Below are 16,725 nucleotides of genomic sequence, written 5' to 3'. Positions count from 1 at the left end.
AATTAAAAGCTTTATAAACCACTGTCCCTAGCATTTGGCATGTCTGTCACTATGCTCAGGTCACAATAAAATGGCAGAGACTTTTATAGAGCTGTGACATCACAGGGGATGGCTATCTGCTGATTGGCTGGCTGCATTGCATTATAAGTCATATCGCATTCCTGGGCTTCTTACTTTCACTTTGTAACACATGTAACCTCCATTTTAGGAAAATAACTATTTGTTACCATGAAGCGTGAGGAAATTCAGATTTATGACAAATAGCTCAACAGTAGCAGTAACCATAAAAACTCCCAACATTTATCCAAACAAAAAATAAATAAAAAACATGTATCACTAGGAAGGACGCAAGTCCTAAACATGTAGGCTGGCTATATGGGCTAAGGGACATGAACGTGTTTTCCTTTACTAAGTTTAGAGATTTTATGGTTTCTGAGTACTGTATTTCTTGTCTGTTAAATTTTAATACTTAAAGGGGTTAGCCAACATGAAAAAAGACCTCTAGACTTGGCAGACCTGCAGTGCTGATAATACTCATGTGGTCATTCCCAAACTGGATACAGTCTGCGTGGCTCCTCAAACAGCACTTCTGCTCCCCTGTGCGCCAACATCAACATCCATCAACGAGGGGGGGGGGGGGGGACACGTCACTGCTGCAGCCAATCACAGACAGCAGCAGTGACCTGCTTGCCTTGCATCACATTTGTGGCTCACATCATGTTCCCCCTTCCCTGTTAACTGATGTTGATAATGACACAGAGTGGAGCAAAAGTGCTGTTCCAGGAGCCACATAGGTCGAATCCAGTGGCGGTGACCAGGTAACTATCATCCCTACTGGGGGTCTGCGGGTCTGTTGTCATCTTGGGTAACCCGTTTAAATTATTTTATTGTTCATTTAATTTTTTTTATGTAAAACTAAGAAAGAGGGCCATTAAAATTTTTAATACATTTTTTTTATATATATATATATATATATATATATATATATATATTATTTTTTTACCCTTTTTTATTTTTTGTCCCCCTAAGGGATTGTTTGATTGTTTATACCGCAGGCACAGCTTCTGTAGAGCCTCATCTCATCGTTCTCCAGCAAGCAGCCTCATCCTATAATATCTCAGTATTTGAATGTGTATTCATTTATTGAGGTTTAGGGTATGCAGGAACTTGTGGTACTGCAGTGTTCCAGGATGCCACTCTTTAATTCTAATCCATTCACCTTTGACTCATCTTCTAGCTCCTAACATCTAAACTAAGTACCATCAGTAGACAAAAGATGGTGAGGGACATCACAAGTTGTGACTAATCCATTCACAAACACTATTAAAGAGAGTGTCGCAGACTACTACTTCCTGCAAGTCTAAAAGTTATGGGAATAATAGTTTACACCTAGATCAACAAAAGAATTGGGGGCTGCATATTTATCCCTGACATATTCTGTGACAGCCACATCTGTCAATCTGTTTAAACAGTCTCAACAAGCACAGAATACATAGCTCCTAAATCACACTTTTGTTTGAAGTCACGCAATCTAAACAGAACCACTTCTACCTAAACTGGTATTTTTTGGATAAAAGATGGCAACTAGGAAACATTTTGGAAATAAGGTGTCCATCCAAGTTCTATTGAAATCTCCAGTCTGATTGTCAGACCATTACACAATTTCTTAAACATTTTTCATTGAGACTACAGTAATTTTGGGCAATACTAAATTGATAGAATTGTAGAGTAGTATCTAATCCGGTCATAGTTGCTTTAGAGAACCTTGATATTGCTTTAGAGTACCAAGAACACATTGGAGTCTGACACCAATATGGTATATACTGGAAATTAAAAATGTGTGTTGGACTAAACAGCCACTAGTTGTTATACGTTAATATTGAAACCATACTATGCAGAAAGTTAAACCTTTTTAATAATGATACTATAAGCTGAATGAGATGTGGTCATCTGGACTTTCATGATGTGGTTGCTCCCATATAAACATTACCTATTGAGAAGGGTATGAAGGCCTCATTCTTTGTGAAATTTCCTTTAGAATCAAGAAAGTGTTCTGGATAAAACTCATTGGGTTTCTCAAAGTAAGTTTTTTCTCTGAGTACAGAGTGCAGCAATGGGATAACAGCAGTGCCCTGGATGAGAAAAAAAAAACCTGTTATGATGTATAAACTTTATAGAAAAAATATATAATGAAATAAAATCAACTAAATCTGCAAGTAAAACAACTTCCATGTTACAACGGCACATAAGGTTATGCAGTGACCTGCACGGGAGGAATGAGGTGGAGAGGATGGAAGCAGTAGTCTAGCGCTCATGATGGTGGGGATCCTGCTTCATCGCTCTCTGAGGTAGGGGTGCTCAAACTGCCACTGGGTACACTCTGGCCCAAGTGGAACGCTGTGATCAGCCTTGTGATGAGGTGTAAGAGAGGGGTCTGAGGGCTGGCGGATAATTCAGAAAGGCTAGTTTAGTAATACAATTAACTTTACTAAAAGTCTCTGCAGTCTCCAAATACATTTGCTTGTAAATGTAGGTTTAGTTTCTTTAAGGCCTCTTTCACGCGAGCATGTGTGGTATAGTGGATCTGTCAGCTCTCCTGTGTGGTGTGGTATAGTGGATCTGTCAGCTCTCCTGTGTGGTGTAGTATAGAGGATCTGTCAGCTCTCCTGTGTGGTGTAGTATAGAGGATCTGTCAGCTCTCCTGTGTGGTGTGGTATAGTGGATCTGTCAGCTCTCCTGTGTGGTGTGGTATAGTGGATCTGTCAGCTCTCCTGTGTGGTGTAGTATAGAGGATCTGTCAGCTCTTCTGTATGATGTTGTAAAAAGAAATTGTTAGCTCTCCTGTGTGGCGTAGTATAGAGGATCTGTCAGCTTTCGTGTGATGTAGTTTAGAGGATCTGTCAGCTTTTCTGTGTCGTTTAGTATTAAGGATCTGTCAGCTCTCCTGTGTGGTGTAGTATAGAGTTTCTGTCGGTTCTCCTGTGTGGTGTAGTATAGAGTTTCTGTCGGCTCTCCTGTGTGGTGTAGTATAGAGTTTCTGTCAGCTCTCCTGTGTGGTGTAGTATAGAGGATCTGTCAGCTCTCCTGTGTGGTGTAGTATAGAGGATCTCTCAGCTCTCCTCTGTGGTGTAGTACAGAGGATCTGTCAGCTCTACTGTGTGGTGTAGTATAGAGTATCGGTCAGCTATCCTGTGTGGTGTAGTATGAAGGATCTGTCAGCTCTCCTATGTGGTATAGTATAGAGGATCTGTCAGCGTTTCTGTGTGGTGTAATATAGAGAATCTGTCAGCTCTCCTGCTTGTTATAGTATAGATGATCTGTCAACTCTCCTGTGTTGGGTAGTATAAATGAACTTTCACCTCTCCTGTGTGGTGTAGTATAGAGGATCTGTCAGCTCTTCTGTATGATGTTGTGTAGAGGATCTGTCAGCTCTCCTGTGTGGTGTAGTATAGAGGATCTGTCAGCTCTCCTGTCTGGTGTAGTATAGAGGATCTGTCTGCTCTCCTGTGTGGTGTAGTATACAGGATCTGTCAGCCTTCCTGTGTGGTGTAGTATAGAGGATCTGTCAGCTCTTCTGTGTCGTTTAGTATTAAGGATCTGTCATCTCTCCTGTGTGGTGTAGTATAGAGTTTTTGTCGGCTCTTCTATGTGGTGTAGTGTAGAGGATCTGTCAGCTCTCCTGTGTGGTGTCGTATAGAGGATCTGTCAGCTCTCCTGTGTGGTGTAGTATGGAGGATCTGTCAGCTCTCCTGTGTGGTGTAGTATAGAGGATCTGTCAGCTCTCCTGTGTGATGTAGTATAGAGGATCTGTCGGCTCTCCTGTGTGATGTAGTATAGAGGATCTGCTCTCCTGTGTGATGTAGTATAGAGGATCTGCTCTCCTGTGTGATGTAGTATAGAGGATCTGTCAGCTCTCCTGTGTGGTGTAATATAGAGGATCTGTCGGCTCTCCTGTGTGGTGTAGTATAGAGGATCTGTCAGCTCTCCTGTGTGGTGTCGTATAGAGGATCTGTCAGCTCTCCTGTGTGGTGTAGTATGGAGGATCTGTCAGCTCTCCTGTGTGGTGTAGTATAGAGGATCTGTCAGCTCTACTGTGTGGTGTAGTACAGAGGATCTGTCAGCTCTACTGTGTGGTGTAGTATAGAGTATCGGTCAGCTATCCTGTGTGGTGTAGTATGAAGGATCTGTCAGCTCTCCTATGTGGTATAGTATAGAGGATCTGTCAGCGTTTCTGTGTGGTGTAATATAGAGAATCTGTCAGCTCTCCTGCTTGTTATAGTATAGATGATCTGTCAACTCTCCTGTGTTGGGTAGTATAAATGAACTTTCACCTCTCCTGTGTGGTGTAGTATAGAGGATCTGTCAGCTCTTCTGTATGATGTTGTGTAGAGGATCTGTCAGCTCTCCTGTGTGGTGTAGTATAGAGGATCTGTCAGCTCTCCTGTGTGGTGTAGTATAGAGGATCTGTCAGCTCTTCTGTATGATGTTGTGTAGAGGATCTGTCAGCTCTCCTGTGTGGTGTAGTATAGAGGATCTGTCAGCTCTCCTGTCTGGTGTAGTATAGAGGATCTGTCTGCTCTCCTGTGTGGTGTAGTATACAGGATCTGTCAGCCTTCCTGTGTGGTGTAGTATAGAGGATCTGTCAGCTCTTCTGTGTCGTTTAGTATTAAGGATCTGTCATCTCTCCTGTGTGGTGTAGTATAGAGTTTTTGTCGGCTCTTCTATGTGGTGTAGTGTAGAGGATCTGTCAGCTCTCCTGTGTGGTGTCGTATAGAGGATCTGTCAGCTCTCCTGTGTGGTGTAGTATGGAGGATCTGTCAGCTCTCCTGTGTGGTGTAGTATAGAGGATCTGTCTGCTCTCCTGTGTGGTATAGTATGGAGGATTTGTCAGCTCTCCTGTTTTGTATAGAGGATCTGTCAGCATTCCTGTGTGGTGTACTATAGAGGATCTGTCGGCTCTCCTGTGTGGTGTAGTATAGAGGATCTGTCAGCTCTCCTGTGCGGTGTAGTATAGAGGATCTGTCAGCTCTCCTGTGTGGTGTAGTATAGAGGATCTGTTGGCTCTCCTGTGTGGTGTAGTATAGAGGATCTATCCGCTCTCCTGTGTGGTGTAGTATAGAGGATCTGTCAGCGTTTCTGTGTGGTGTAATATAGAGAATCTGTCAGCTCTCCTGCTTGTTATAGTATAGATGATCTGTCAACTCTCCTGTGTTGGGTAGTATAAATGAACTTTCACCTCTCCTGTGTGGTGTAGTATAGAGGATCTGTCAGCTCTTCTGTCTGATGTTGTGTAGAGGATCTGTCAGCTCTCCTGTGTGGTGTAGTATAGAGGATCTGTCAGCTCTCCTGTCTGGTGTAGTATAGAGGATCTGTCTGCTCTCCTGTGTGGTGTAGTATACAGGATCTGTCAGCCTTCCTGTGTGGTGTAGTATAGAGGATCTGTCAGCTCTTCTGTGTCGTTTAGTATTAAGGATCTGTCATCTCTCCTGTGTGGTGTAGTATAGAGTTTTTGTCGGCTCTTCTATGTGGTGTAGTGTAGAGGATCTGTCAGCTCTCCTGTGTGGTGTCGTATAGAGGATCTGTCAGCTCTCCTGTGTGGTGTAGTATGGAGGATCTGTCAGCTCTCCTGTGTGGTGTAGTATAGAGGATCTGTCAGCTCTCCTGTGTGATGTAGTATTGAGGACCTGCTCTCCTGTGTGATGTAGTATTGAGGACCTGCTCTCCTGTGTGATGTAGTATTGAGGATCTGCTCTCCTGTGTGATGTAGTATAGAGGATCTGTCAGCTCTCCTGTGTGGTGTAATATAGAGGATCTGTCGGCTCTCCTGTGTGGTGTAGTATAGAGGATCTGTCAGCTCTCCTGTGTGGTGTCGTATAGAGGATCTGTCAGCTCTCCTGTGTGGTGTAGTATGGAGGATCTGTCAGCTCTCCTGTGTGGTGTAGTATAGAGGATCTGTCAGCTCTACTGTGTGGTGTAGTACAGAGGATCTGTCAGCTCTACTGTGTGGTGTAGTATAGAGTATCGGTCAGCTATCCTGTGTGGTGTAGTATGAAGGATCTGTCAGCTCTCCTATGTGGTATAGTATAGAGGATCTGTCAGCGTTTCTGTGTGGTGTAATATAGAGAATCTGTCAGCTCTCCTGCTTGTTATAGTATAGATGATCTGTCAACTCTCCTGTGTTGGGTAGTATAAATGAACTTTCACCTCTCCTGTGTGGTGTAGTATAGAGGATCTGTCAGCTCTTCTGTATGATGTTGTGTAGAGGATCTGTCAGCTCTCCTGTGTGGTGTAGTATAGAGGATCTGTCAGCTCTCCTGTGTGGTGTAGTATAGAGGATCTGTCAGCTCTTCTGTATGATGTTGTGTAGAGGATCTGTCAGCTCTCCTGTGTGGTGTAGTATAGAGGATCTGTCAGCTCTCCTGTCTGGTGTAGTATAGAGGATCTGTCTGCTCTCCTGTGTGGTGTAGTATACAGGATCTGTCAGCCTTCCTGTGTGGTGTAGTATAGAGGATCTGTCAGCTCTTCTGTGTCGTTTAGTATTAAGGATCTGTCATCTCTCCTGTGTGGTGTAGTATAGAGTTTTTGTCGGCTCTTCTATGTGGTGTAGTGTAGAGGATCTGTCAGCTCTCCTGTGTGGTGTCGTATAGAGGATCTGTCAGCTCTCCTGTGTGGTGTAGTATGGAGGATCTGTCAGCTCTCCTGTGTGGTGTAGTATAGAGGATCTGTCTGCTCTCCTGTGTGGTATAGTATGGAGGATTTGTCAGCTCTCCTGTTTTGTATAGAGGATCTGTCAGCATTCCTGTGTGGTGTACTATAGAGGATCTGTCGGCTCTCCTGTGTGGTGTAGTATAGAGGATCTGTCAGCTCTCCTGTGCGGTGTAGTATAGAGGATCTGTCAGCTCTCCTGTGTGGTGTAGTATAGAGGATCTGTCAGCTCTCCTGTGTGGTGTAGAATAGAGGACCTGTTGGCTCTGCTGTGTGGTGTAGTATAGAGGATCTGTCAGCTCTCCTGTGTGGTGTAGTATAGAGGATCTGTCAGCTCTCCTGTGTGGTGTAGTACAGAGGATCTGTCGGCTCTCCTGTGCGGTGTAGTATAGAGGATCTGTCAGCTCTCCTGTGTGGTGTAGTATAGAGGATCTGTCAGCTCTCCTGTGTGGTATAGTATAGAGGATCTGTCGTCTCTCCTGTGTGGTCTAATAGAGAGTATCTGGCGGCTCTCCTGTAATAATCTAGACTATACTGTATATTCCTTGTTCATTGCTAATTGCTGTCCCTTTAATGCACCTTTAATCATGGCCTGTTGCTGGTATGGAGTTTGACTGGTTAGGTGGGGGAACAATAAGCATATTATTGCTGTTCTTGCCTGCAATCCCCTGCAAGTTATTTGATAGTAAACCATTTCTGTAAAGTATTAAAATGTACGGGTTCAGATGAGTCGAAATTATTTATTTGCAAAGTCGATCGAGTGTGGATTAACTTCTGTAGTTGATTTTTAAAGTGGAAAACCACTTTAAAACTTGGAACTGAACTCAGCTTTGGTTCTGACTGATATTTCAGGGGTGCAGACTTGATGATATTGGTTGGCATTGGAATAATGAAGGCTTCCATCTTATTATTATTTAATTATATATCATAGTTTACGGCTGATGTAGTAATAAATAAATGTAGGAAAAAAGAAACAAAACTGAGGCAGAATAAGGGTCCAGTCACACGTCTGTTTGTATTTTGTTTTATGTTTTCTGAATTTTGCAGGCCTCACATCGCCGGCAATGACTTTTCTTGCCTGCAATTGCTGATAAGAATAGGGCATGTTCTATTTTTTTGCGGAACGGAAGTGCGGATCCGCAAATGCGGACAGCACATTCCGGCCCCATTGAAAATGAATGGGTCCGCACCTGTTCAGCAAAATTGCGGAATGGATGCAGACCCATTTTGCGGACGTGTGAATGGACCCTTACTGTCCCTGCACTTTCCCTGTGTCACAATCAGGGAGCCTGGCAGACCAGAACATATCGCAAACAAGACACAAGCAGATTACAGACAAGGAACCAGGGGGGGGCTGGCAGCCTTAGTCCTACGGGCAAATCCAGTCAAGTGGCCAATTTCTAGCCCCGCCCATTATTGAAAGCCTCTCCTACATATATTAGGCCACTCCCAACAAACACTGTAAAACTGTAATGTTATTGTTGAGGCCTGTCTCTACACAACATACGGAGAGGGGGGGCCTGTCCTGGCTGCACTGCCTGCTTCACATTATACAATAAACAGCAGGCTACAGCCAGGAAGCTCCTCCGCTCTCCTCCCTCCCCAGACCCTGCTCAAGGCCTGTGGCCCCCCCCACCATCTGCCACCCGCTCGTGGACTGCTGCCCCCTTTGGCCGTCCTCACCCAGCTCTGAATCCTCCTTCTGCAAATGGAAGGGGCAGGAGCCGGAGCATCTCCTCTCCTACATAGAGCTAATAGTATAAATATAATGTCTCCAAAAAATAATTGTGCTAAGCTGATACTGTGCTAGGGTGCCCCCCAAGGTAACAGTTCTCCCCAAAATCCCACCAATAGAAATAATTATCTGCCAAAACACACTTAGTAGTAATAATGCCCCTATAGTGCCCATACTAGGAATCATGTTCCTCGTAGCCCCCCAGTAGTAGTAAAGCTCTGCATAATACCACCAAGTAGTAATAATTCTCCCTATAATATGAAAGTACATGAAATACCCCCGCTTAGTGCCCACAGTTGAGCTAATGTCTCTATAATGTATGCCAGTATAAAATATCTCTATATAGTGCCCCAGTAAATGCCCTCACAGTGCGCCTCTCCCCCTTCCCCATAGTTTTCCCCATAATATGCCAGTAAAAAAATGCCCCTTCTTAGTGCCACCAGCAGATGTCTCTAAAGTGCTCCTCTCCCCCATAATGTGACAGTAAAAAATGCCCCTTCTTAGTGCCACCATATGCCTCAATAGTGCTCCACTCCCCCATAGTGCCCCCAAATAAAGCACTATAGTGCCGCTCTCCCCTATAGTGCCTCCCATAATGTGCCAGTAAAAAATGCCCACTTAGTACCACTAGATGCCATAGTGACCCCATAATGTGTCAATAAAAAGGCCCCTTTAGAGCCCCCACTTCCCCATAGTGCCCCCAACTAATGCCCCTATAGTGACACGAGATGCCCCATAGTGCCGCTCTCCCCTATAGTGCTCTTCATAATGTGCCAATAATAAAAAAAAGGCCCCTTTAGAGCCCCCAGATACCCCCATAGTGCTCCTCTCACCCATGGTGCCCCACCATAATGTGCCAGTAAGAAATGCTACCATAGTGCCCTCCCCAAAATGGGCAAGAAATATATGCCCCCAGAATGCCACCCCCAAAAAAATAGGGCTATAAGAAATGCCAGCTCCCCATATAGTGCTAGTCCCCCCCTCCATTGTGCCAGCCCCCCCATAGTGCCAGCTCCCCCCATAGTGCCAGCTCCCCCATAGTGCCAGCTCCCCCCATAGTGCCAGCTCCCTCCTATAGTGCCAGCTCCCCCCCATAGTGCCAGCTCCCCCCCATAGTGCCAGCTTCCTCCCATAGTGCCAGCCCCCCCCCCCAATAGTGCCAGCTCCCCCCATAGTGCCAGCTCCACCCACAAAGAAAAAAGAAAAAAAACACACTAATACCTCCATCAGCAGCGATGCGATGCAGGCCTCTTCCGGCCTATGTCCCATGCTGTGTGCTGCCCGGCTCAGGCGGCGCGATGATAATGACTTCATCGCGCCGCCTATCAGAAGAACAGGGGAGGGACATGCCTCTCCCTCCACTGCCCCACAGCACAGCCATCTGTATCGCTGTCCTGAGGACGGCGATACAGATGAATATGGAGATGAGCGCTTCCACAATGCCAGGCTATACATGAAACAGTCTGGATCAGAAGCAGTGGAGCACTGCCAGACTATACATGGAACAGACAGGATCAGAAGCAGTGGAGCACTGCCAGGCTATACATGAAACAGGCTGGATCAGAAGCAGTGGAGCACTGCCAGGCTATGCATGAAACAGGCTGGATCCGAAGCAGTGTAGCACTGCCAGGCTATACATGAAACAGGCTGGATCAGAGCCAGTGGAGCACTGCCAGGCTATACATGAAACAGGATGGATCAGAGCCAGTGGAGCACTGCCAGGCTATACATGAAACAGGCTGGATCAGAAGCAGTGGAGCACTGCCAGGCTATACATGAAACAGGCTGGATCAGAGCCAGTGGAGCACTGCCAGGCTATACATGAAACAGGATGGATCAGAGCCAGTGGAGCACTGCCAGGCTATACATGAAACAGGCTGGATCAAAAGCAATGGAGCACTGCCAGGTTATACATGAAACAGGCTGGATCAGAAGCAGTGGAGCACTGCCAGACTATACATGGAACAGGCTGAATCAGAGCCAGTGGAGCACTGCCAGGCTATACATGAAACAGGCTGGATCAGAGCCAGTGGAGCACTGCTAGGCTATACATGAAACAGTCTGGATCAGAAGCAGTGGAGCACTGCCAGGCTATACATGAAACAGGCTGGATCAGAAGCAGTGGAGCACTGCCAGGCTATACATGAAACAGGCTGGATCATAAGCAGTGGAGCACTGCCAGGCTATACATGAAACAGGCTGGATCAGAAGCAGTGGAGCACTGCCAGACTATACATGGAACAGGCTGGATCAAAGCCAGTGGAGCACTGCCAGGCTATACATGAAACAGGCTGTATCAGAGCCAGTGGAGCACTGCCAGACTATACATGAAACAGGCTGGATCAGAAGCAGTGAAGCACTGCCAGGCTATACATGGAACAGAATGGATTAAGATACAGGAGAGGTACAGAAGATCAGCAAAGGCATGGGCAAGGATACAACAACAACACTGCAATACCAGGCTACACCACACAGAAGGGTAGATGCAAAACCCCCTGGGTCAGCAGCAAGAGGCCACACCCAGCAAGCAGTGTTGGAATGGGGTGCCTACGGCCCACCAGTAAAATTTATTTTGGGGGCCCACAGTACAGATACACTCAAATATTACCTGCTCACACAGCAGCAAAATGCTACCAGATAATTGAATATGGGGGTCCCTGAAGCAACCTTGAGAAGGTAGGTCATGGGAAAAGGAACATACTGTCATGGACGTACCAAGACATACAGACGTTACCATGACAGGTGGCAAGAGATCTGTGAGACTGTGTGACGTTTTACTTTTGGATCAAATGATGTCTCTGTTGTTTCTGGTGCTTGCCATACCTACTCTCCCCAGGTGTTGGTATTGTGGTCATTTTACCTTCTCTATTTATTGTTGTTTCTCCCACTATGTTATGCAGTTTATAGTTTCTGTTGGACTTGTGGTTACCTTGTGTTCGGTTCTCGGCTGAGTTCCTGGTGTTACCCAAGCTTCATTGAAGATAAGTGTTTTCTTTCCCTTTTGTATTTTGTTTATATACCGTATTTTTCACCCCGAAATAAACACTTTTTTACCCCAAAAAATTGGGGGGGGGGGGAATGCTCCTGTGTCTTATGGGGCGAATGCTGCCATTTTTACTCCACTTGATACATCGCCGGCTGCGATGTATTAGCGGGGAGGGAGGAGGGGCTGGAGGCCGGCAACTCGCGGCGGGGCCTGGTGCAGTCTCTATACTCTAATACACCGGGCCCCGCACACACCAGTATTCATATATAAACTGTAGGCAATCCATATGTAAACTGCAAGGTAGTACTCACTATGAAACGCCTGTACTAGCAGGCAGGCTGGCCAGTCCCTCATTTTCTTCATGCGCATGCTCTTCCCACTTTATTAATGAGCAGGCGGAGCAGGCGCATGATGATGTGTGTGACCGGCCAGCCTGCAGTGCCTGCTAGTACGGGAGTTTCATAGTGAGTACTATGTGGATTGCGCTACCTTGCAGTTTACATATTGATTCCCCACACTTTAAATATGAATACTGGTGTGTGTGCGGGGCCCAGTGTAATAGAGTACAGTAACTGCCCCGGGCCCCGCTGAGATTTCAACACCAGTTGCCAGCCTCCACCCCCTGTATTGGGGTCACTATTTACTGTACACAGGGACACTGTTATGGGGGATATCTGTGGATGACACATATATAGAATAATATGCTATACGGTATGTGTCATCCACAGATTCCCCCCATAACAGTGGCATCCACAGATGCCCCCATAACAGTGGCATCCACAGATGCCCCCATAACAGTGGCATCCACAGATGCCCCCATAACAGTACCGTTCACAGATCCCCCCATAACAGTGCCATCCACAGATTCCCCCCATAACAGTGGCATCCACAGATGCCCCCATAACAGTGCCATCCACAGATCCCCCTATAACAGTGCCATCCACAGATCCCCCTATAACAGTGCCATCCACAGATCCCCCCATAACAGTGCCATCCACAGATCCCCCCATAACAGTGCATCATCCACAGATCCCCCCATAACAGTGCGTCATCCACAGATCCCCAGATCCCCACATAATAGTGTCATCCACAGACCACCATTAGTTCAAAATGCACCAAAATCACACCTTTTGGTTCAAATTATTTTTTTCTTATTTTCCTCCTCAAAAAACTCGGTGCGTTTTATGAGCAGATGCGTCATATAGGGTGAAAAATATGGTATACGTGTGTCTTGCCTTTCCCTGTTGTTTGTCATTAGGCCTGAGGGAGACTCCTGTTCGCCCTTCCCTTTGCAGAAACAGGTAGACTCAGTTCTGACATTAGTTCCGGGGTCCTATAGGGTGTGATAGGATTCTAGGTATTTGGTGCATGACCTTGCCTACCTTTGTGGCCTGTTCATACTGGTAGTCTGTCAGGACTGGAGTTAGGGTCATCTCTAGTTGGTGTCCATCTTCCTTCCCTAGTTTCCAGGCCTTATTCCGGTATCACCTTTCCCTCCTATGCTCAGTGTGGTGTTTTCCTCCCACACAGGAGCGTGACAGATACTCCGCTTGCTTTCTTCTATAACTAGAAGTCATCTCAAAGTAGCAAAAAGACAGCACTCCACATGGGTGAATAAAAGCATTTTCTTCATTTTTTTTACTGATTTTGGAGTGCTGCCTTTTTGCTACTTTGTGTATTGGGCAATAGTTTAGTCCCTTCGGGCGTGCACCCCATTTTGTTCCAGTTGGATGTAGTGCTGCCAGAGTTTTGCATTAGAACTCATCTCAGCTCTGATCGTGTCTATAATAATAAACTGGGTAGTTTCTTTAATAATCTATCAAGTTTTTTATATGAACATAGGCTGGTTGAGGTGCTGCACATTGACTATATATACATGTAGTGCAGTAAGTCTACTGTGTTATATGCCACTTGTGCAGAGGTGGGAGACTAGGGGCCCACCAGGGGATTCACCTGTACCCCTGTGGGCCAGTCCAACTGTCACAGTAAACCGCAACGTGACACCCTGCACCCTCCCTCTCCAATGTTCTTCTATTAATCATTTTCAGCCACACTGTTCCTAGCGCATGAGCGCTTGCCACGTCCCCCCTATGCTCATCTCACAGGACAATGGAGGAGACCGCGCGGGATGAGGGTTTTATAGGGCTGTGACATCACAGGGGATGATTATCTGTGGATTGGCTGGCTGTACAGCATTATGGGTAATCTTGCGCTCCTGGGCTTGTCTTCTCTACTCTTAGTTTCGCTTTTTAACATGTGCAGCCGCCATTTTATAAAAACTCATTTGTTACCAAGAAGTGCGAGGAAATTCAGATTTGTTTCAGATAGAAGTTTTCGAGAAACTTTGAAATGAATTCCGCTTTGGATGCTTCACTTTGTGCAACACTAGTAACAATGCCTATTCTTGTCCTCAGAAAACCTTTTTTTGTAGGGCTGCGGAACAGACATACGGATGCGGAAAAACACGGTTTGCTATCTGCAGTTTTTGTGGCCCCATTGAAATGTATGGGCCCGCATAAAATCTGTGGCTTGAATGCAAACTCAAAATACGTTGTGAATGAGATCTTAGACTGTGTAGGGACATAGCCATTTGGCAAGGAGAATGGTAACACTCATTTGGTTATTTAGTTCTACATTTTCCGTAGGAATAACAGAAAAGCCTCAGGAGCTTCAAATTAAAAACCAACTTAGTAAATAAATTTTAGTGACAGAGTTGGAGCTAGGCTTTCCTTCACTGGGGCTGAAAATGAGGTTTGCCACCATGGCCCGGTATCTAAATTCTGTAGCTAAAGGAGTGGGGCTTAATGGTTCCGCTAGTTGCACTTAACTACAGGGCATATGATCACTAGCATTCCTCTCTGGCTATGCCAGCTTGGACGTCTCCAGTATAAGGCCTCATGCACATGACCGTATGCATTTTGCGGCCCGCAAAAATGGATCTGCAAAAAATACGGATGACGTCCATGTGCATTCCGTATTTTGCGGAACGGAACAGCTGGCCCCTAAAACAGTATTCTTCCTTGTCCATTATGCAGACAATAATAGAATATGTTTTATTTTCTTGCGGAACAGAAATATGGACATATGGAAACAGAATGGAGATGGAGTAACTTCAGTTTTTTTTGCGGACCCATTGAAATGAATGGTTCCGTATACGATCTGCAAAAAAAACGTAACGGACAAGGAAAGAAAATACGTTTGCGTGCATGAGGCCTAAAGTTGAGCATTGTTTCTTACCTTTGGTATAAAATACCCTCTGAATGTCACATCTTCAGAAGTTGCATGTGGGAGATTATTCGGTACAATATCACCAAAGCGTTGGATTTCATGAACGACGGCGTCTGTATACGGCATTTGTTTCCTATGCTCCATTTGAGGTTCTGCTGATCCAATCACCCTTTCAATTTCATTATGGACTTTTTCTGCCAGGAAAGGGATAAAATGCCAGATGAATATTTCAGATTTGGATTACTGCTGTGTGATAGAGGGAACGTCTCCAAGAAGTAAACCAAAAGTATAGAAAATAAAATTAGAATGACAATACAATGTTAAACGTGCCATGTACTAGTAACCTGTGCATAATTTTTTGGCCATATAATCTCTTTAATCCTTTGATATTGTAAAACTTTTACTTGGTGTCATAAATATGATTCTTACGTTGAATTTCTGGGTATTTTATCATGAGTAGAAGTCCCCATCTCAATGTGGTTGATGTGGTCTCCATTCCAGCTGCGAAAAGGTTTCCAACCAAAATAGTTAAGTTTTCATTGTGGAAATACTCGGTAGATTCAGGCTTTCCCTGAAAAAACACAAAAGAATAAAATCATATTGAATACTGGATGATGTTTTACCAGGAATCTGTCACCAGGAAATTGACTGTAAAACCAGGTCCAATGGCTTGTATGGATAGCTCAGCGGAATGTAATTAAACCATTGAGTTATTCTGGAGAAAAATTAATTTTAAGGCCAAATGCACACGGCCATGGAACACAGACGTGAGCGGTTCGTGGTATCCCGGCTTGGCATACTGCTGACCTCAGGAGCACACGGCGTCATTAGTTGCTATGACGCTGTGCACTTCATGCCGCCGCTGCACTACAGTAATACACTCGTATAGATCATACGAGTGTATTACTGTAGTGCAGCGGCGGCATGAAGCATACTGCGTCATAGCAACCAATGACACCGTGCGCTCCTGCTGTCAGCAGGATGCCAGGCCAGGATACCACGAACCGCTCATGTCCGTGTTCCACAGCTGAGTGTATTCGGCCTAATCCATACGTAAATGATCAATTAAGTGCACCCTTGCTCCTCCTGCTTCTTCTACTAGCTTCTCCCTCAGTTTCCTGATTGACAGGTCCAAGCGAGATGACTATCCAGGAACTTGGTCCCATCAGTAAAGAGGTATGGGCTTACAGAGGAAGGAGGAGCAAGTGTACACAGGGTGGCTTGGACCCTCGGTGCACTTAACTGATCTTTTGCATATGGATTACAAGCAATTTTGATCAGTGGCAAGTAATACGTCAATGTCAACTACTAAACTATGGTGGAAAGCTCAAAGTTCTCAGATCATTCCCTGGCTGAGGGAATTGCCTGTGTACTCTCCTGCTCGGCTAAGCAGGCACAATAATGTAACCTTTTAGAGCCTTCTGATAGAAAGAGCAAGCTCTGTGAGGTTCAGGACCTGTTCACATCCCATTTTTGCTGTACATCATGTGGATACGTTTAGATATACAGTAAAAAAATATATACAAATGTATGCAGTTTTGAAGTGATTTATCCCTTCTTTTAACGTGTACTTGACCTGATGTGCATAGGTTTTAATACATAGTTACATAGTTAATACGGTTGAAAAAACACATAAGTCCATCAAGTTCAACCAAGGGATAGGGATAGGTGGGGATTCAAATCCCAGAAGGAATTGAAACTCATATTTCTACACATTTTTTATAAGCATTAATGTTGTTTACTTTTAAGAATTCGTCTAAACCCTTTTTAAAACTGTCCACTGTTCCTGCTGTGACCATGTCCTGAGGAAGTCTAATCCACAGATTCACAGTTCTTACAGTAAAGAAGCTTTGACGCTTTCAGAGACTGAACTTTTTCCTCTCCAATCGAAGGCAGTGGCCCCTTGTCTTTTGAGCGCATTTTACATGGAACAGTTTTTCACCAAATTTTTTGAATGGCCCATTTATATACAGTCCTGATCAAAAGTTTAAGACCACTTGAAAAATGTCAAAAAAATCATATTTAGCATGGCTGGATCTTAACAAGGTTCCAAGTAGAGCTTCAACATGCA

General features: G+C 45.0%; 1 protein-coding gene across 1 annotated transcript in view; it reads right to left on the bottom strand.

Moving 5' to 3' along the window:
- LOC122934372 (cytochrome P450 2C14-like) overlaps positions 1 to 16,725 on the bottom strand; it is a 106,128-nt gene that overhangs the window by 14,258 nt on the left and 75,145 nt on the right. The window contains exons 7-9 of the mRNA XM_044289784.1: positions 15,084 to 15,225; positions 14,664 to 14,848; positions 1,991 to 2,132 (exon numbers count right to left, since the gene is read on the bottom strand). Coding sequence (XP_044145719.1) covers positions 1,991 to 2,132; positions 14,664 to 14,848; positions 15,084 to 15,225 — 469 coding nt within the window. The remainder of the gene's footprint in view (positions 1 to 1,990; positions 2,133 to 14,663; positions 14,849 to 15,083; positions 15,226 to 16,725) is intronic.

Source organism: Bufo gargarizans, chromosome 4 (genome assembly GCF_014858855.1).
Source record: "Bufo gargarizans isolate SCDJY-AF-19 chromosome 4, ASM1485885v1, whole genome shotgun sequence".
NCBI lineage: Eukaryota > Metazoa > Chordata > Amphibia > Anura > Bufonidae > Bufo > Bufo gargarizans.
This window is presented reverse-complemented; position numbering and strand designations above follow the sequence as displayed.